At 43.4% G+C, this 22,406-nt stretch overlaps 1 protein-coding gene across 1 annotated transcript in view; it reads right to left on the bottom strand.

Moving 5' to 3' along the window:
• The window catches only part of TMEM248 (transmembrane protein 248), a 100,571-nt gene that overhangs the window by 28,427 nt on the left and 49,738 nt on the right, over positions 1-22,406 (bottom strand). Inside the window, exon 2 of the mRNA XM_073616757.1 lies at positions 7,345-7,521. Within this exon, the coding sequence (XP_073472858.1) occupies positions 7,345-7,506 (162 nt within the window). The 5' untranslated portion in view covers positions 7,507-7,521. The remainder of the gene's footprint in view (positions 1-7,344; positions 7,522-22,406) is intronic.

Genomic DNA, 22,406 nt, shown 5'->3' with positions numbered 1-22,406 from the left:
CCAAGAACACCATTCCCACAGTCAAACATGGAGGTGGAAACATTATGCTTTGGGGATGTTTTTTCTGCTAAGGGGACAGGACAACTTCACCACATCAAGAGACGATGGACGCAGCAATATACTGTCAAATCTTGGCGAGAACCTTCTTCCCTTAGCCAGGGCATTGAAAATGGGTCATGGATGAGTATTCCAGCATGACAAAACAGACGGCCAAGGCAACAAAGGAGTGGCCCAAGAAGAAGCACATTAAGCTTGTGGAGTGGCCTAGTTAGTCTATAAACCTTAATCCCATAGAAAATATGTGGAGGGAGCTGAAGGTTCGAGTTACCAAGCGGCAGCCTCAAAACCTTAAATGACTTAGAGAGGATCTGCAAAGAGGTATGGGACAAAACCCCTCCTGGAGATATGTGCAAACCTGGTGGCCAACTACAAGCAATATCTGACCTCTGATTGCCAACAAAGGTTTTGCCACCAAAGTACTAAGTCATGTTTTGCGAAGGGGTCAAATACTTATTTCACTGAATAAAATGCTTTTTGAAATGCGTTTTTCTGGATAGTTTGTTGTTATTCTGTCTCTCACTGTTAAAATGAACCTACCATTAAAATTATAGACTGATCATTTCCTTGTTCAGTGGGCAAACGTACAAAATCAGCAGGGGATCAAATATTTTCCCTTACTGTATTTGCTCTTTACAGTGCTAATGGAAAACAAGTCTCTCTGTATTAAATGACTACTGGCCACAGACTGACATCTAGTCTGCCTAGGTTGGAAACTGGGAACCAACAATCATTTATCTATAGCTAGAAAAGAGCACTTTTATTTTACTTTAACCACTCACAGACCGCCCGCCATCATTGTACTTCGGCGTAGCTGCCATAAACCCGGTATATTCTTAAACTGGCAGGCGGTCCTCTTTCTGATAAAAGTGGACTCCACAGTCGAGATCACTTTTAAAATCGGGGGCAGGAGAGGGTGACCCGTAACCACCCGCCACACCCCCCGCCCCTAGAGTCTCTGCAGCATACGATGTTCAAACCAAACATGTGAGGTATTGCCCTGATCGTTAGAATTATTGCTCTCGCTCTAGCACTAGACCTCCTCTGTAACTCAAAACTGGTAACCTGTAGAAATTTTTAAACATCGCCTATGGAGATTTTTAAGGGTCAAAGTTTGTCACCGTTCCACAAGCGGTCGCAATTTTGAAGCATGACATTTTGGGTATCAATTTACTCGGCGTACCAATATCTTTCACAATATAAAAAAAAAAAATTGGGCTAACTTTACTGTCGTCTTATTTTTTAATTCAAAAACGTGTATTTTTTCCAAAAACATTGCGCCTGTAAGACTGGTACGCAAATGCGGTGTGACAAAGTATTGCAACGACTGTCATTTTACTCTCTAGGATACCGGAAAAATAATTATACACACAGTATCTCACAAAAGTGAGTACACCCCCACATTTTTGTAAAATTTTATTATATCTTTTCATGTGACAACACTGAAAGAAATTACACTTCGCAACAATGTAAAGTAGTGAGTGTACAGCTTGCATAACAGTGTAAATTTGCTGTCCCCTCAAAATAACTCAACACACAGCCATTAATGTCTAAACCGCTGGCAACAAAAGTGAGGTTGCCACTGGAGTCCTCTTTCACTCTATGACGACATCATGGAGTTGGTAGATCTTATGCCCTGTACACACGATCAGACTTTGTTCGGACATTCCGACAACAAAATCCTAGTGTGAACAAGATATAGTGAAAAATACTCCTGCGCTTGTGAGATCGTTTGCTGTAAAACAAAGGTAGTATTGTAGTCAGAGATAGGACTGGGGGAGATGATGGAGCGTGTCCCGCTGCCTTAGCTGACCAGGGGTGGTCTTGTAAAGGACTGTTTAGTAGGAATGGGTGGAAGGCGCGTGATCAGATGCTTACATCAAGAAATGTATGGTTTATTTATGTAAAAGAATACAGACATATAGTCATATAGATATAAAATCATACAAATACTACATAATATTATAAAATAAAAGGAAAAACAGGTAACAAAATAAGTACTAGGAAGTTAAAATTGGGGTGTGCCCATATTGAGGCAGGTATTTAAGAAAGGCTGACGCGTTTCGAGGAAAACCTCTTCATCAGAGCCAGGAGAACTGGAGCACAGTCTGTATGGGCCGGTAGGCCGACATGTGTACATGGGGAGAGGTGGTGTTGCTAGTAGGAGGATGTGTCCTGTGATGGACAATTGATTATTCCAAGATCCATACCCAGGTGTTCTGTCTCAGGAGAAGTGTGTAAACACAGCTGCAGACTGTAGAGATCCTGTGGAGTGGAGAGCCGTGTGATCCTGGCAGCAGAAGGGGGGGGGGGAGGGAGTAGGTGTCCTTGAGGCAGCTGATGCCTAGATAGAAAGCGTCTTGCTGCCTAGGGATAGGAAAGGTTTTCACTGGAGTCCTCTTTCACTCTATGACGACATCATGGAGTTGGTAGATCTTATGCCCCGTACACACGATCAGACTTTGTTCGGACATTCCGACAACAAAATCCTAGGATTTTTTCCGACGGATGTTGGCTCAAACTTGTCTTGCATACACACGGTCACACAAAGTTGTCGGAAAATCCGATCGTTCTAAACGCGGTGACGTAAAACACGTACGTCGGGACTTTAAACGGGGCAGTGGCCAATAGCTTTCATCTCTTTATTTATTCTGAGCATGCGTGGCACTTTGTCCGTCGGATTTGTGTACATTTTGTTGTCGGAAAATTTTATATCCTGCTCTCAAACTTTGTGTGTCGAAAATCCGATGGAAAATGTGTGATGGAGCCCACACACGGTCGGAATTTCCGACAACAAGGTCCTATCACACATTTTCCGTCGGAAAATCCGACCGTGTGTACGGGGCATTAGAGACCTTGCGCTCTTCCACCTTCTGTTTGAGGATGCCCCACAAATGCTCAATAGGGTTTAGGTCTGGAGACATGCTTGGCTAGTCCATTCCCTTTACCCTCAGCTTCTTTAGCAAGGCAGTGGTCGTCTTGGAAGTGTGTTTGGGGTCGTTATCCTGTTGGAATACTGCCCTGTGGCCCAGTCTCCGAATGGAGGGGATCATGCTCTGCTTCAGTATGTCACAGTACATGTTGCCATTCATGGTTCCCTCAATGAATTGTAGCTCCCCAGTGCCGGCAGCACTCATGCAGCCCCAGACCGTGGCACTCCCACCACCATAGGGCACTGTAGGCAAGACACACTTTGTCTTTGTACTCCTCACCTGGTTGACGCCACCCCAGCTTGACACCATCTGAACAAAATAAGTTTATCTTGGTCTCATCAGACCACAGGACATGGTTCCAGTAATCCTCTGCAGCAATGCTGGCAGCACTCATACATCTATTTCCCAAAGACAACCTTTGGATATGATGCTGAGCACATGCACTCAACCTCTTTGGTCGACTATGGCAAGGCCTGTTCTAAGTGTATCCTGTCCTGTTAAACCACTTAATGGTCTTGGCCACCATGCTGTAGCTCAGTTACAGGGTTTGGCAATTTTCTTGTAGCCTAGACCATCTTTACGTAGAGCAACAATTCTTTCTTTCAGATCCTCAGAGAGTTCTTTTCCATGAGGTGCCATGTTGAACTTTCAGTGACCAGTATGAGAGAATGAGAGCGAAAACACCAAATTTAACACACCTGCTCCCCATTCACAGCTGAGACCTTGTAACTCTAATGATTCACATGACACTGGGGAGGGAAAATGGCTAATTGGGCCCAATTTGGACATTTTCACTGAGGGGTGTACTCACTTTTGCTGCCAGCGGTTTAGACATTAATGGCTGTGTGTTGTTATTTTGAGGGGACAGCAAATTTACACTGTTATGCAAGCTGTACACTCACTACTTTACATTGTAGCAAAGTGTCATTTCTTCAGTGTTGTCACATGGAAAGATATGTGAGGGGTGTACTCACTATATATATATATATATATATATATATATATATATATATATATATATATATATATATATATATATATATATATATATATATACACACACACACACACACACACATACACACACACATTATATATATATATAAGCTCTAAGGAGCAGGGCCCTCTGATTCCTACTGTATCAAATTGTATTGTATTTGTACTGTCTACCCTCAAGTTGTAAAGCGCTACGTAAACTGTTGGCGCTATATAAATACTGTATAATAATAATAATATATATATCTCTCTATCTATCTATCTATCTATCTATATATATATATATATATATATACATACATACACATACATACACACACATACATACACACACATACATACACACACACACTATCTATATCTCTATTTTTTTTTTTTAATCTATCTCCATCTATATAAAGTCATTTAGCAAAAAAAAAAAAAGAAGATTTTAACTTGTAAACACCAAGTTTGAAAAACAGGCCTGGTCCTGAAGTAGTTAAATAATGTAATTTGGAATCACATTGTTCACTGGCACCCTAATTAAATAAAATGCTGATTTTAATGATAGATTCACTTTGAGTATATTAAAGATTACACTTTGAGTAAGATTAAAGATTAACTGCAGTTATAAATGAAACCTTGAAAAAAAAAAAAATAGCCATCTTGCACCCTCCAGATAAAATTTCGAAATTGAAGTCACAGACCTCAAATGTGGGTATATAACATCTTTCATAACTGGGGTATTATTTCTAGAGTCCACTCTACTCTCTGAAAAGCTGCTCCATCTCTGATCTGTTACTGGGACATTTGTGTATGACTTCAGGAGAGGCCCTTCCCCAGTGCGCCCTTTTACAATGCCTTGACACTTCCAGGTAGCAACAGCCGAGGGGGTCAGTCCTCAGGAGCTGTGAGAGGACAGCCTATGACACCCCAGCAGGACAACAAAGGGGGAGCAGCAAGTAATGTTGAGATGGACATTGAGGATTACCGCAGTCCATAATCACACCAAACATAGCTGCAAGGTCCTAATGGCACAAAGCAGGCATCCCAATTAAAAAATCCCATGGGCATCTAAAATGTATTGTTGGACTTCAGTTCCACTTTAAAGCATAACTATAGGCAATCATTTTTCTTTCCATTTTGGAAAGAGTTAGAGAGGGTTATAACCCCTGTAAGGTTTATTTGCAGGGAAAGGAATTCCCTGCAAATAAAGGGGATCTCCTGGGGACCCCAGGCTACCAGAATTAGTGTCCCTAGTGAAAAGGTTTCCGCTCCATTACTTTTCTGGGGAGAGCCAAAAATTTGAGATATTCTTTTACTTTCAATTATATTAGTAAAAACGGACAAATAGAGGGGGTGAATCCCCTCCACCCTCCAACGGGGACACAGACAGCAATATAAACTGATGTGTTCTAGTCAATCTCACCTCTATCCGAAACTTAAAAAAAAAAAAAAATATATGAATATTTGCCTTTAGTTATACTTTAACCACTTCAGCCCCAGAAGATTTTACCCCCTTCCTGACCAGAGCACTTTTTACAATTTGGTACTGTGCTTTGACTGGTAATTGCATGGTCATGCAATGCTGTACCGAAACGAAATTTGCGACAATTTTGAAATTATATATATATATATATATATATATCTATATATCTATCCCAAAATATATGTTTTTAACCCTTCCCGACCGCTGCACGACGATATACGTGGCAGAATGGCATGGATCGCCAAAAGGGCATACAGTTACGTCCCCTTTAAGAAGCGGTGCTGCGGGCGTGCCCGCCGAGTTCTCTGTGACCGCGGGTCCCCCAGGCTCGATGTCCAGGGCATTTCTCCGTTCTGCCTGGTGACATGACAGATTACTGCTCCCTGTCACTGGGAGCAGTGACCGCTATCATGTGTGTTGCAGCCCACCCCCCTCCACAGTTAGAATCACTCCCTAGGACACACTTAACCCCTTCATCGCCCCCTAGTGGTTAACCCCTTCACTGCCAGTGTCATTTACACAGTAAGCAGTGCATTTTTATAGCACTGATCGCTGTATAAATGAAAATGGTCCGCAAATAGTGTCTGATGTGTCTGCCATAATGTCGCAGTCGCTATAAAAATCGCAAATCGCCCCCATTACTAATAAAAAAAAAAAAATCAATAATAAAAATGCCATAAAACTATCCCCTATTTTGTAGACGCTAGAAATTTTGCGCAAACCAATCAATATACGCTTATTGCGATTCTTTTTTTCTTTTTACCAAAAATATGTAGAAGAATACATATTGGCCTAAACTGAGGAAAAAAATAGATTTAATATATTTTTGGGGGCTTTTTTAAAAATTTTTTTCAAAATTGTTGCTCTTTTTTGTTTATAGCGCAAAAAATAAAAACCGCAGAGGTGATCAAACACCACCAAAAGAAAGCTATATTTGTGGGAAAAAAAGGATGTCAATTTTGTTTGGGTGCAATGTCGCACGACCACGGAATTGTCAGTTAAAGCGATGCAGTGCCGAATCGCAAAAAGTGCTCTGGTCAGCAAGGGGGCAAATCCTTTCGGGGCTGAAGTGGTTAAAGAAACAATTTTCTTCATCAGTTTAGACCAAAATATATTCTTCTACATTATTTTTTGAAAAAATAAAAAATAAATAAAGCGTATATTGGTTTGCGCAAAAGTTATAGCGTCTACAAACTATGGGAAAGATTTATGGCAGATTGATCGGACACTTGACACATTTTTGGGACCATTGACATTTATACAGCGATCAGCGCTATAACAATGCACCGATTACTGTGTAAATGTCACTGGCAGGGAAGGGGTTAACACTAGGGGGCGATCAAGGGGTTAAATGTGTTCCCTAGTTAGTGTTTCTTACTGTATAGGGATGTGACAGACAGAATGTGTGTTTACACACACACACAAATCCCATTTCTGGCCCGTAATCGCAGGTGGCCGGCGGCGATCGCGCCCGCCGGCCACGCGCATCAGGTACCCCGCCGTGCCACGTACCCATACGTTGTTTCACGCACCCCTGCCATTTTGCTGACTTATATTAGCGCGAGCCGATCGGCAAGTGGTTAAGTACAGTAAAACTGTGTAAAGTAAAAGACGTTTTCCTCCTTGCCAACATTTGATGATTTACTTCCTCACTGCCATTATTTTGAAATTCCTACCACAATCTTTCTCATTGAAAGTGGTCACCGCCAAGACAAAAAGAAAAAAGGTGTCCATGTCCACCTAACGGGGACACAGACACCAATAAAAACTTGACAACTGTCTTCTATAACTAAAACTTTAATTTTTTTTTCTGTACGTATACTTTAATGAAAACAACATCTGCAGTGGTCTGTAATACACCAAAAAGTTCTTCCACCTGGACATCCATACCTCTGTCATTTCAGGCGATTTGATCTCTTTCATTTTGAAGAAGTAGCCAAGAGTCAGGAAAGCTATGGCCATGCCACTGACACTGACCATAAACACCACCAGAGGGGGCCGGCTGCTGATGTAGGACTTGAGGTTCTCCAGGGGATGTAGATTCAGCAACATTGTGGTGTAAGTACCCTGGAAATAAAAGTTAAAGATTAAAACAAAACTAAAGACCAAAAGCTAAATACATCCATGAAATACATATATTTGTACACAGATAAACAATGTATTATTCTGTTCAGCCACGTCTGACCATTGCAGTTACAGCCAATCATCTTGGCTTCTCCGTCCAATTTTGTAACTGGCAAAACACTGATCTGGAATCTATTGACTGAATGGCATGGTGTTGTAGTGTGTACACACACCAGCTAAATCAGTTACCTCGGGATTTCCAGATTGTCAACCCTACATATCTTTTTAAGCCCTGAAGGAGGTGTTTTTTGGGTGCATTGGCTTCTACACCAGATTAATAAACTTCTTTCTGGATTATAGCTTTATGGTTTGACGAGTCAATCTCCAGGTCAGAGTTTTGTCCATAGAACCCAGAATTATGGTGGGGCCTATCTACCAATTGGATGCTCCATGGAGATTAACATACTGGTAACATCAATGTGAACAGAAAACTATCACCTACTTCCAGCTCCAATTTGCAGCACCATCTACCTGCCCCCCAGAGCTAGTTTGGGCTTGAAGCATAAGATTAAGTAAGCAAAGTCGGCATCGCACCGATTCCGACAGTGCCATTGCCGGCAATGGCCGCCGATTTGTATGCCAAAATGCATCAATGTGAATTTAGGCTGAAGGAGCGGAAGCTCACTGAGTCATAATCCCTGCATTCTCTTTTTCCTTGATAGAAATCTCTCCAGCCTGACTGAATTAAAGTACTGCCCTTGCTCCATGCTGTGCAGGGGATTCAAAGGAAACTATTATAAAAATCCAATACATTTTAGAGTAGTTTTAATGAATACCAACTGGGATTGGATGTGTTTATTTTATATAAGCCTGCAGTTCTGTTGTAGAGACTCCCCACATTTTAACCACACAATGAAACACTAATGAGCTATTTTTTTATTCCTCAACAATTAGGCAGAGCATAATTGCAAAACTTTTAGAAATCATTAGGTTTTATACAAAAAAAAAAAAAAAAAAAAAAAAAAAAAAGTGTTAGAACATGCATGTTGCAGTAACATGGTTAAAAGAAGTCTAGGTTTTTCTATTTGGAGAATTCATACTTATCTAGGTGGATGCAGCATTGGTCCGATGCTGCATCTGTCCCCACCAGCTCTAAGGCTGAGAACTGAGCGATCAAACACAGCTGATCCCTTAGTGCTCTGTGAGAAGACCGCTCTCTGCTCTGCCCCCCCCCCCCCCCCCCAACTCATTGGAGCTGTCAGAGAGGGAGGGAGCAGCTCCCTGAGACGCTGAGCCAGGTGCCAGTCCAGGCAGTTGGGTGGATCCTGACCATATGGTTTGTGATCTTCCTCCAGCCTAGACTGGCTCTGCAACATCAGCCGACAGTTGGCTTTAGCCCGCTGTCTACTGAAAACAGGTCACAGGAATGCAGAACGAACTGATCCATAGAAGTAGTACAGCCAAACGAGCTTTGGCTGTACTTCTTGTTTAAAGGATAAGTTCACCCTTAGTGATAGGTTACACCCATATTTAGGGTGTAACATGTTACTAACTGAGCAGCCCCTGCACCCCCCTGGAGTCCCCATTGTGAGGAGCAGGCTGGGGGGGTCTTCTCCCTGCACCCCATCACAATTTAAAAAAAAAAAAAAAAGCAGTCATGCGGGACTCCGACCAATATCATTCATTTACAGAGTTCTGTAAATGGGAGAACTACAACTACTGTCAGCCATTGCGGCTGACGGCTTGTAGTTCTTAATGAACTACCGCTGATGGGCACTCTTAGTAGTTATTATTATTATTATTATTATTATTATAATACAGTATTTATATAGCGCCAACAGTTTACGTAGCGCTTTACAACTTGAGGGTAGACAGTACAAATAAAATACAATTTGATACAGTAGGAATCAGAGGGCCCTGCTCCTTAGAGCTTACAATCTAAGAGGGGAGGTCAAGAGATACAAGAGGTAATAACTGTGGGTGATGTGCTGATTGAGAAGATAAATGTACAGTTGTTAGGTGGGGGCCAGATAGGCTTCTCTGAAGAGATGAGTTTTCAGGGATCGTCTGAAAGTGGATAAAGTAGGAGAAAAACGGACGGATTGGGGTAGAGCATTCCAGAGGATGGGGGAGGCTCTGGAGAAGTCCTGAAGGCGAGCATGGGATGAGGTGACAAGGGTGTTCGAGAGCAGGAGGTCTTGGGAGGAGCGAAGAGAACGATTAGGTTGGTATTTTGTGACTAGGTTAGAGATGTAGCTAGGGGCCAAGTTGTGGATGGCTTTGTAAGTTATAGTTAGTATCTTGAATTTAATTCGGTGACTGAGTGGCAGCCAATGGAGGGATTGGCAGAGGGGTGTAGCAGACGCTGAGCGGTTTGTGTGGTGGATGAGCCTGGCCGCAGCGTTCATGATGGACTGAAGTGGGGATAGCCTATTTAGAGGTAAACCAATGAGGAGGGAGTTGCAGTAGTCAAGGCGGGAGATGACCAGGGAGTGGATTAGAAGCTTTGTGGTGTCGATGGTTAGGAAGGGGCGTATCTTGGAGATGTTGCGAAGACAGAGGCGGCAAGCTTTGGATAGTGATAGAATGTGGGGACGAAAGGTTAGTTCAGAGTCCAGGATTACACCTAGGACCTTGGCGTGGGGAGATGGGTTGATAGTTGAGCCGTTGATCTTGACAGGGAGATCAGGGGAAGTGGCACCTGAGGGAGGAAATATCATGAGCTCGGTTTTGGATAGGTTGAGTTTGAGAAAGTGATGTGACATCCAGGCTGATATGTCTGCTAATAAGTTGGTAATGCGTGAGGAGACAGGTGGAGAGAGCTGGGGGGTGGAGAGATAGATTTGGGTGTCATCAGCGTAGAGATGATATTTAAAGCCGTGGGAGGCAATCAACTGACCCAAGGAGGTGGTGTAGATTGAGAAAAGGAGAGGTCCGAGAACAGAACCTTGGGGGACCCCAACGGAAAAAGGAAGAGGAGAGGAGGAAGTAGAGTTGTAAGTGACACTGAAGGAGCGGTGGGATAGGTAGGATGAGAACAGTTCATTGATCTTTCCTGCCATTCAGCAACTGCCCGTCTGTACAAGGTACAGGGAGACAGCTACACTGACAGTCTGCAGGAGCCTGAGAGTGCATCGATGATCTGCTGATCACAGGTGCAATGCTTTACAGGGTCCTAATAAAAAAATAAGTGCACATTTTTTACCTGCAAAAATGTGCATTTATCATTTTAAAGAAAGATGAACTTTAAATGTGTGTGTCGCTGCCACATAGTTTTAAATGGCAGCCCAATGCACAAGCTGAATGCACATTGCTCCCAACACACATTTGTATGCTGCAAATAAGGAAAAACCAAAAAAAAAAAACAAACAACACACACAAACAAGCGCTAAATACTTGTGAGATGAGGCGTTTTGCAAGCCTAAAAATCTCTGATGCAAGAAAACATGTTGTTTTGCACTGCTGTGCAATGCGAATGGTCCCTTACTATGAAAAGGGAAAAACCCATGCAACTGTCAGAAATCTGCTCTATAGAAAAAAATAGGGACACAGAGCCATAGTATTTACTATGTGGGTTATAGGCCACCTTCAGGTGATGGACACTGGCACACCCTAAGACAAGAAGTCCACTCCCTAAATAACCCCTCCCACTACTGGGAAGTACCTCAGTTTTGTAGCAAAGCAATACACGTGTATACCAAAATAAGGGAGGGACCTCTGTGTCCCGTGATGTACTTCAAAGAAAAGGATTTCACAGGTAAGCCATTTTTAAAAATCCTATTTTCTTATCGTACATCACGGCACACAGAGCCATAGTAGTAGATGTCCCATAGCAATGCCAACTGAAGGGAGGGAGACACAACAAAAGTAGGGCACTAAGAGTCTAGAGGACTTATACTGCAGCCTGCAGTACACTGCGCCCAAAGGCGATATCTTCATAACCTTTTACATCTATTTGATAGAACCTGGCAAATGTATGGACTAAAGACCAAGTTGCGGCCTTGCAGATTTGAGCCATGGAGGCCTGGTGATGCACTGCCCAGGAAGCGCTAACAGGAAGCGCTAACAGCCCTGGTGGAGTGCGCTTTAATATGAAAAAGGTGGAATTTTCATCTTTAAACCATAAGCTTGAACAATCACTTGATGAATCCATTTAGAAACAGTAGATTTTGACGCTGCCTGCCCTCTCCTAGGACCTTCTGGCAACACAAACAAAACATCTGGTCTACAAATCTGAGCGGTCACATTCAAATAGACCTGGACTGCTCTCACCACATCAAGAGAATGTAGTGACCTTTCTTCCGCAGAATGAGGTTCTGGAAAAAAATGAAGGCAGAACAATATTCTGGTTTAAATGTAAACCTGACACTACCTTCGGTAGGAAATTAGGATGAGGACGCAATACAACCTTATCCTTATGAATAATCAAATATGGCTTGTTACAAGAAAGAGCAGCCAACTCTGATACTCTTCTTGCAGAAGATATGGAATTTAAAAAAAAAAATGAATTTCCTTGTCAAAAAGGACCAAGGGAATATCTCGTATAGGCTCAAAAGGCTGTTTCTGTAATGCCGACAGGACTAAATTCAAGTCCCAAGGGTTGAAGAGTGACCTAACCGGAGGATTAACCCGCATTACCCCCTGAATAAAACTACGAACCAGAGAGTGTGAAGTGGTCGTTGAAAAAAACACTGATAAGGCCAGCTTCATTTCTAATCCCATCTTGAATAAAATTCAAGAATCCTACCTATGACATATTTCCTGGGGTGCCAACCCCTGGATTCACACCAGGAGACATATGCCTTCAAGACTCTATAATATGACTCTGGAGGCCGGCTTCCTAGCATTAACCAAAGTAGAAACTACTGAACCTGACAGCCCATGGTATTTCAGAATGTGGGTCTCAATAGCCAAACCATTAAATTTAACGTTTGTAAGGTAGGATGGAATACTGGACCTTGCAAGAGAAGGTCTGGCCGCGGTGGTAGGATCCATGGGTCCCCTACCACCATCTTTACGATCTCTGCATACCAAGATCTCCTGGGTCACAAGAATCACCTTCTTCCCTTTCTGCTTGATCCTGTGAAGAAGGAGGGAACGCATAGATCAGTGAAAACGGATCCCACGGACAAACCAAGGCATCTGTTCTGCATGCCAGCGGACCCTTTGTCCTTGACACAAAGTTGTCGATATTTTTGTTGAACCTGAACGCAAACAGATCCACGTCTGGAATTCTCCATCTTTGACATATTGACAGAAAGATGTCGGGGTGAAGAGACCAGTCGCCCGGGAACAACTGTTGGGGACTCAAGTAGTCTGCCTGCCAATTCTCCATTCCCGGAATGAAGACTGGCGATAGGCAAGGAATGTTGTCATCTGCACAGGATAGGATATGATTTACCTCTCTGAGCCACACGACTTCTCGTGCCCCCTTGGTTATTGATATAGGCCACTGTTGTGGCATTGTCGGATTGGATCCTGACAGGACAATTCCGTAATCTGAGCGCCCAGGCCTTCAGGGCCAGGCGAGCTGCCCAAATCTCTAGAATATTGATGGGCAAGGTCATTTCTGTTTTGGACCATTTTCCTTGGACAGATGCTTCTTCCAGGACTGCTCCCCAGCCCAGAAGGCTGGCATCAGTTGTCACCACCTTCCAGGTAACTGGTAGGAAGGACTTTCCTTTCGGAAGATTCTTGGATAACCACCAACTGAGGCTTTGACGCACTTTAGGGGATAAACGCATTGGGAAGTCTAGAGCTTGGACCTTCTTGTTCCAAGCTGACAGGACACTGTTTTGCAGCAGCCTCAAATGAAACTGCGCATAAGGAACGGCCTCGAATGAAGCTACCATCTTTCCCAACAATCTCATGCAAAGTCGAATAGAAGGATTCTTCTTTGCTTTGACCACCTGAATCAGTTCCCTTATGGAACTGATCTTTGACTGGAGCAAAAACACCCTCTTCTGAGCTGTATCTATGATCAGGCCCAAGTACTGCAATCTCCTTGATGGTTTTAAGGAGGAGGATTTCTCTAGGCTGAGAATCCAACCTAGGTATTCCAGGTAGCTGACTGTGGTGACCAAACTCTGGTTTAAGAGGGCTACCGACTGATCTATCAAGAGTAGATCGTCTAAATAAGCTAGAATAGTTATATCCTGAGCCCTTAATCTGGCTAAAGGGGGAGCCAGAACCTTTGTAAACACTTGAGGTGCAATAGCTAGACCGAAAGGCAGAGCTACAAACTGAAAATGAAGATTTTCTATCTCGAAGAGTAGATATTTCTGGTGAGCGGGGAAAATAGGTACATGTAGATAAGCATCCTTGATGTCGATTGACGCTAGCAGTTCTCCACCTAGAACGGAGACCACTGATCATATTGACTCCATGCGAAAAGAGCGCATATTCAAAAAAATGGTTTTTGAGATCTAAAATGGGTTTGACATCCCCGTTTGGTTTTGGTACCGTAAAAAGGTTTGAATAAAACCCTAACCCTCGCTCTTCCAAGGGGACCACCAATATCACTTTTTGAGACAAGAGATGATCCAAAGCCAGAAAGAAAGAAAGACTTCTTTATTTCTGGGTCTCTGGGAACGTTTGATGTGAGAAAACAAGGAAACGGGAACTCTCAGAACTCTGGTCTGTACCCTAGAGATATTGAGGAAGCCACCCATTTGTCTCGACACTGTTCCTGCCAGACCCTTGAGAATTGCAGAAGTCTTCCCCCCACTCGAGCGAGTGGGAGCGCCCTTCATCAGGAGGTTTTAGTATTTTGTTTAGTGTGTTTCCGCCCCCAGGGCCTCGTTGGCCCTGGGGTTGACCCTGAGGTTTACCTCTTGAATTTGACGGTGGAAGCCTTCGAGACTGTTGGAGGCAGATGCTCCTGGCACTGGAGAAGAAGCTTGTTTAAAAGAAAAACGCTTAAACATCTTAACTGGTAAAAGGGAACTTTTTTCCATCAGAAATTCTTTGGATGTATTTATCCAGATCGTCTCCAAACTACCGTTCACCATGAAATGGAAAACTAGCAAAGAGCTATTTGCATGGCGCTTCGGCTGACCAATTGTTCAACCATAGAACTCCATGCCGTGAGGCTTGGAGAATAGAATCTTTCATAGCGTCTATTGTAAAACAACGCCTCTGATATCCCGGCCAAATTTTGGGCCTGCTGATCAGGAATAATCTTGAGCACCTCTTTAAACTGGTCTTTTAACCCCTTCCCGCTGAGTGTATGCAGATGTGCGTACTCGACTTTCCGGGGTTATACTGGGATGATGCCCGCAGCTGCAGGCATCATCCCGGTACCGTTGTTTAGAGCCGGCGATCGGCTATCCAGATATAACAACCGATGCGGCTAAAAGCCGCTTGGCTGTTATACCGAAGCAGCAGGAGGGGACGTCCCCCCCCTCCCGCCGCTCTTACCGGGCCTCCCGTGCCATCGGGAGGCCCGGTGACCAATCCGGTGCCTCCGGAACTAAGCTGTGGGCGGCTTCGTTCCAGCCTTCTCATTGTAAACGCGTCATGACATCACTTCCCGTTTACTTGGCTGCCAATGGCGCCGGTTTTAAAAAGATACACAGTATTCAGAATCGCTGTTTTCGGCGATCTGAATACTGTGAAGTGCATAGGAGGGATCGAGGGTCTAAAAGAGTACCTGTCATCACTTATTACTGTTTACATTCCTTGTGACAGCAATAAAAGTGATCAAAAAATTTTTTTTTAAAAAACACATTTTATAAAAATAAATAAAATAAATAAGAAAAAAACTTTTTTTTAAAGCGTCCCCGTCACCGCGAGCTCGCGCACCAAAGAAAACGCATACGGAAGTCGCGCCCGCATATGTAAACGGTGTTCAAATCACACATGTGAGGTATCGCCGCGATCGTCAGAGCGAGAGCAATAATTCTAGCACTAGACCTTCTCTGTAACTCTAACCTGGTAACCGTAAAAAAAATTTAAAGCGTTGCCTATGGAAATTCTTAGGTACCGTAGTTTGTCGCCATTCCACGAGTGCGTGCAATTATAAAGTGTGACATGTTTGGTATCTATTTACTCGGCGTAACATCATCTTTCACATTATACAAAAAAAAAAAATTGGGGTAACTTTACTGTTTGGATTTTTTAAAATTCATGAAATTGTCCCTTTTTCCAAAAATTTGCGTTTAAAACACTGCTGCACAAATACCGTGTGATATAAAATAATGCAAAATATCGCCATTTTAGTCTCTAGATTCTCTGCTAAAAAAATATTTATAATGTTTGGGGGTTCTAAGTAATTTTCTAGCAAAAAATACGGATTTTAACTTGTAAACACCAAATTTAAAAAATAGGCTTAGTCATGAAAGGGTTAAGGACTGACATACCCCGATCGCTGCCAGCGCAGGCTGAACCACTGAACCTGCCAGAGAAATATTGTTTTTTTTAAATAGGAATTCCAACTTCTTATCTGTTGGATCCTTCAGCATTTGAGCATTAAATAGAAAACAGTGCTGCGCAAATATAAATGTCCTTGAAATAATATATCAAAATAAAACAGATGAAGAAAGGAGATGAGACCACCAGTGGACACTCAGGACGACAGGGGATGAATTTATAGTGACTAAGATCCCTTCACCGCACATGGATGGCCCCTCACCTGAAACCTTCGACCTGAAACAGGTCATACAGCATAAACACCATACAATGGGTAAACTGATCCAGGTGATGATAACTTCGTTTTCAACCTCCAACACTCATCAGGTAAAAGGGATGTTGTATATGCAAATAGAAATAGGCAATATAGTGCTCTCTGTACATACTTTTATTTAATTAAAAAGGTAAAATCATGCACTTACAGGAACCGGCACTCAAGTCCGAGTGCCGGCTAGATGGCATGTAATCGTAGTAAACAGGCTGATAGCCGCGGGTGACGTCATGCGCTCCTGGCCCCCGTACGCGTTACGTCCGTGGGCGGGACTTCATCAGCGTGGGGCGGGATACGCAAAGACGGCCCGCATTGTTTATATATAGTACCATAGCAACAATGATGCGCCAATCACAGTACTGATGCAGTAATCCCGGGAGACATGAACCAGCACGTCACTCCAGCTGCACCCGAACATGTCTTCGGCACATAAAGAAAACGCTCAGCCTCACACGGAATGAAGAGCAAATTGGTACAAAGTACCTATGTGTAATTCCTCAAATCAAAAGTTTTAATAACCGCTCATAAGGCTTAAAAGGGAAAAACTTAGGAGCGACTCAGGAACATGTAAGTTCTCATAAAAAAGTGACTAGCTTATTACCCATTTCAGATAGGGGAAAATAGCAATTCCACTACTAAAATCGCATAGAATCGCATAAAAAAGGAAGAAAAAAAAATTGCATAAAAAATACTAAAAATTGACAGTCAGACCGCGGACATCACCTGGGTACGATCACATACACATAATTAATTGCACAAATTGCAAACAATAACATTAAAACAGTAACATTATTACAAAACAAAATAAACAACATAAATATAATGCATAAAAATCATCTATTAGAAATGAATCAATTTAAATCAAAATCAACGTTCATTCCAGCTGGGGATAGGACCTTGGTCTCGTAAATCCAGAAGGATTCTCTACGGCTAAGTTGTCTGATGTAATGGCCACCTCTCCAGTGGCGGGGAACATTTTCTATCCCCCAAAACTTGAGGCATTTGGGGTCCCTATGATGACAAAGGCGAAAATGCCTAGACACACAATGGGTTTTTACCCCTCGTTTAATGTTGCTAATGTGTTCGCCAACTCTAACATGCAATGCTCTTGAGGTGCGGCCCACATACTGGAGGCCACAATCGCACTCCAGCATGTAGACCACCCCCACAGACGAACACGTAATTAAACCTTCAATTTGATAACTTCTGTGCGTGACATTTGAAACAAATTCTTTCCGCCTTTTGATATTTTTGCTGGCTTTCCTGCAAGTGGCACATTTGCCACACGCGATTATGTGTATTTGATCGTACCCAGGACATGTTCGGGTGCAGCTGGAGTGACGTGCTGGTTCATGTCTCCCGGGATTACTGCATCAGTACTGTGATTGGCGCATCATTGTTGCTATGGCACTATATATAAACAATGAGGGCCGTCTTTGCGTATCCCGCCCCACGCTGATGAAGTCCCGCCCACGGACGTAACGCGTACGGGGGCCAGGAGCGCATGACGTCACCCACGGCTATCAGCCTGTTTACTACGATTACATGCCATCTAGCCGGCACTCGAACTTGAGTGCCGGTTTCTGTAAGTGCATGATTTTACCTTTTTAATTAAAGTACGTACAGAGAGCACTATATTGCCTATTTCTATTTGCATATACAACATCCCTTTTACCTGATGAGTGTTGGAGGTTGAAAACGAAGTTATCATCACCTGGATCAGTTTACCCATTGTATGGTGTTTATGCTGTATGACCTGTTTAAGGTCGAAGGTTTCAGGTGAGGGGCCATCCATGTGCGGTGAAGGGATCTTAGTCACTATAGATTCATCCCTGTCGTCCTGAGTGTCCACTGGTGGTCTCATCTCCTTTCTTCATCTGTTTTATTTTGATATATTATTTCAAGGACATTTATATTTGCGCAGCACTGTTTTCTATTTTATGTATTTGAGGTGTTGTTGAATTTACCTTAGTGTTTGCTTGCATTTACTTTTTTGAGTTGTCCATTAGTCAGCACTGAGTACATTTCCATTAGCATTTGAGCATTGTCTACAGGACAAGTCAAGTTTTTGTTCACAGAGCATATAGCAGCGTCAATTGCTGGAATCCCCCATTTCTTATTAAACTCTTCCTCCATAGGATAAAGCGTTAAACTTTTTTGGAGAAAAAAACTGTTTATCTGGGTGCTCCCACTGAGAATACATAAGCTTTTTCAGTAATGAATGGATAGGAAAAGCATGAATAGGCTGGGGAGGCTTTAGTGAACCCAAACAAGAAGTGGGCTCATCGACTGACTCCGCTACTGGCAGCAAAAATGTGGAGCGGACCAATTCAGTGAGATATTGTACCAACAACCTTTTTTGTGAACCTGATCCCTCCTTATTAGACTCTTCAGAAGAGGAGTCATCAGCCTCTTCCTAGTCCCCTCAGAGAAAAGCGTCATCTCTCGCCCTCTGTTCCTCAGTTTGAGGGTCCTGAGTAATGGACGGGGACCTATTATGCTTAGTCCCACTCTGGGATGCGATTAAGGCATTAATTTTTTGTTCCATGGTTGGGGAAAAAACCTCTTCAGTAATATATACAGGGGCTGCAGTGCTAAAAGTAGCCGCAACACCCGACGTCCCTGATGGCTCACTCTGATCAGCCATATCACTCTCACGGGAGGATGCCATTTTTTTTTTTTTTTTTTTCTTTAGATGGTTTTAGGCTTCCTAGTGGCTGTAGAAGTCTTTCTAGAGCCCTTTTTTGAGGTGTTTTTACCCCCTCCCCCCCCCCCCCCCATGGCTCTATGTCCCGTGATGTACGATAAGAAATGAGAATTTAAGATGGCCAATCATTGGGCACTTGATTTAATAGGGACTTAAAAGACACCTTTCTGTGTTTGTGCATTTGGGCGATTGCGTTACTCACAAAAGAAAGGAGACAAGACATGAGACATTGGCTAAATGCCAACTTAGTTACAGGATAGGCCATTGTTATCAGATTTTTTTAATCAATATAACTCTGCTCTGCAACTATCAAATTATTCTACACTACTGTAGTTCAGGATCCCATGGTATTCACATTTGCAAGATTTTAGTCCACAGATGAGATAAGATTTTTTCAGATTGGCCTCATGAACACTAGGCTTAAAGATGTTTTTTTTCTCCTACAGGAGCAGCGTTTTTTGGGAAGACTTGCAAGTAAATTACAGTGTTACCCTCATTATACAGTGTGTATGTATATGTATTTTGTGTTTTTTTTAAATAGCAGTTAGGTTATGCTTGATGTTTTAAATCATGCACAGGTTTTTGAATAAAAGATGCAATTCTACAAAACGTACTGCAATAAGATTCATTGTCCATTTTGTAAGTTCCTTGGAATGCTGCCATTTCTGTTCTGTATCAGATTTTAAAAAAAGCCCATATATTTACTACATAAATTACAGTTTTAGCCATCAGGATCTGGCTGTAGCGGCATAATGACATTTCTTATACAAAGAATGAACAGAAATTGAAGAATGAGTCACACCAATGTACACATTGCAATCAGTTCAGCAAAAGGCACAAAAGAACAAAGACCCGTCATCGAACAGAAAGCATTTTAAACCCTGAAGCAAAAGTTTACTACCACCTCAGGCTTCTCTGCGCTGAACAGCAGCTTGACATTAACAAAAAACATTTTGATGCTTCACATTTGCAAAATCATTTGTCATCAGATTGCAGCCAAATTGAAAGTGGAACTTAACTCTCAAAAGGGAGCTAGTTCAGTCAGACTGCCACATCCCTCTCCAAGCAGAATTTCTGGAAAAGTTTTTAATCTCCCCCTCATTTTTAAAAAGGTTTTATTTTTGTCCCCAACCCCTGCTGCAATTCCGGCCTATGCCAGAATGATGAGCACCTGGTCCTGCAACCTACTAGGGTACCCCCATCTCCCAGGAGGCAGCAGGATCTGCACAGAGAGCAGCCGGTGGGTGGCCAGAGAGGCAGGTCTAGTGAGTAATTGGAGCTGACTACATGCAACCGGAAGAGACAGCCAGCTGAAGACCAAGATGGCAGCACGTGACCTGCTGAATAGCACCCAAACAGTGGATTGCAGCTGGATTTGCAGCACTACAGGTAAAAAAAGAATGGGTGGGGGTGAGGGGGAGTGTGTCACTTTAACCACTAGCTGACCAGCTCAGGCAGATATACTGTGGCAGGTCGGCTCTCCTGCGTGAATCGCCATACCTGTACGGTGGCGCGCTCTCTCTGCACGAGTGTGCCCACAGGTTGGGCGGACTCGATGTCCGCCAGTGACCCGCGATTGCCTAGTACAGAGGCAGAACGGGGATCTGCCAGTGTAAACAAGTGGATCCCTGTTCTGACAGGGGACATGACAGATCTACATTTCCCAGTGATCGAGAACAGTGAGGTTTGTCATGTCCCAGTGAGCACATTCCCCCTACAGTTAGAATACACCTAGGGAACACAGTTAGCCCCTTGATCGCCCCCTAGTGTTAACCCCTTCCCTGCCAGTGTCATTTTTACAGCATTGATCACTGTGATAATGTCACTGGTCCCCAAAAAGTGGGCGGCACAGTGGTGTAGTGGGTAGCACTTTCGCCTAGCAGTAAGAAGGGTCGCTGGTTTGAATCCCAACCATGACACTACCTGCCTGGAGTTTGCATGTTCTCCCTGTGCCTGCGTGGGTTTCCTCCGGGTACTCCGGTTTCCTCCCACACTCCAAAGACATGCTGGTAGGTTAACTGGATCCTCTCTAAATTATCCCTAGTATGTATGAATGTGAGTTAGGGACCCTTAGATTGTAAGCTCCTTGAGGGTAGGGACTGATGTGAATGTACAATGTATATGTAAAGCGCTGCGTAAAATTGACGGCGCTATATAAGTACCTAAAATAAATAAAGTGTCATTGGGAGTCAGATGTGTCCGCAGCAATGTCGTAGTCCCGCTAAAAATCTCACATCGCCAAAAAGATCTGGGGGCTCAAGATTCTCTCCTGTTGAGGTGGGTTTCATAGCTTGGAGGGAGGGGTAGAAAATTCTGACACAGCCCTCTCTGGGTATGTCGCCAGAGACCCCTCTGTGGAGGAACCCTGAGCTCTTTGGTCACCCGAACGCGCCATGGTGGGGGGCGGTTTGGTGTCACTCACCTCTCTCACATAGTTGAGGATAATAACTTTGTGACCTTTGACACACAGACGTAAATATGGTATGGAAAATACGTTTTTTTATTTTTATCTTTTATTGCGGCACGCCATTCGGGCAGTTTGGGTCTTTGACCATCGAGCTCATGGAATCTTCCATTGAGGATCTTTTGTCCCACCCAGAAATCATGGCCTGGCCATGAAAAGGCAAATCCTTCTGGGGCTAACCACTTGCCACCCGCCATATAGCAAAATGACTTCAGCAAAGTGGATGCGATATCCTGACGGATGTCATATGATATACTGTGGCAGGTCGGCTCTCCTGCGCGAATCGCCATACCCGTCAAGAGGATAAAGAATATATAGGATATCAAGCCGCTGCATGCCGATCGCTGTTGCGGCGTGTCAGTCTGACACACTGCAACTCCGATCTAGGTAAAGAGTCTCTGACAGACTCTTTACCACATGATCAGCCGTGTCCAATCATGGCTGATCACTATGTAAACAGGAAGAGCCGTTGATTGGCTTTTCCTCACTTGCGTCTGACAGACGCAAGTAGAGGAGAGCTGATCTCCTGACAGGTGGGTCTGTGCTGATTATCAGCGCAGCCCCCTCCTCGGATGCCCACCCAGGAACACCAGGATGCTGCTAGGACCACAGGGATGGCCACCACACTGGACCACCAGGTATGCCACTCAGTGCCCAGGCTGCTGCCAATCAGTGCCAATGAAAAATGCCCGCCAGTGCCACCAGTGATGCCTATCAGTGAAATCAGTGCCAGCCATCAGTGCCACCCATAAGTACCCATCACTGTTGCCCATCAGTGCCAACCAGCTCCACCGATCAATGCCGCATATCAGTGCCCATCACCTCATCGGTGCCGTCTTATCAGTGCAGCTTATCAGTGTCCATCAGTGAAGGAGAAAACTTGCGTATTTACCAAATTTTATAACAAAAACAAAAGAAATTTTTTTTTCTTTATTTTAAATTTTTTTTTTTTTTTTTTTTATTCGTTTAGCAAAAAATAAAAACCGTAGCGGGGATCAAATACCACCAAAAGACAGCTCTATTTGTGGGAATAAAAA

The sequence above is a fragment of the Aquarana catesbeiana genome, linkage group LG02, assembly GCF_042186555.1.
Source record: "Aquarana catesbeiana isolate 2022-GZ linkage group LG02, ASM4218655v1, whole genome shotgun sequence".
In the NCBI taxonomy this organism is placed as follows: domain Eukaryota; kingdom Metazoa; phylum Chordata; class Amphibia; order Anura; family Ranidae; genus Aquarana; species Aquarana catesbeiana.
Note: the sequence above shows the minus strand (reverse complement) of the source record. Positions and strands in the feature narration are given on the sequence as shown.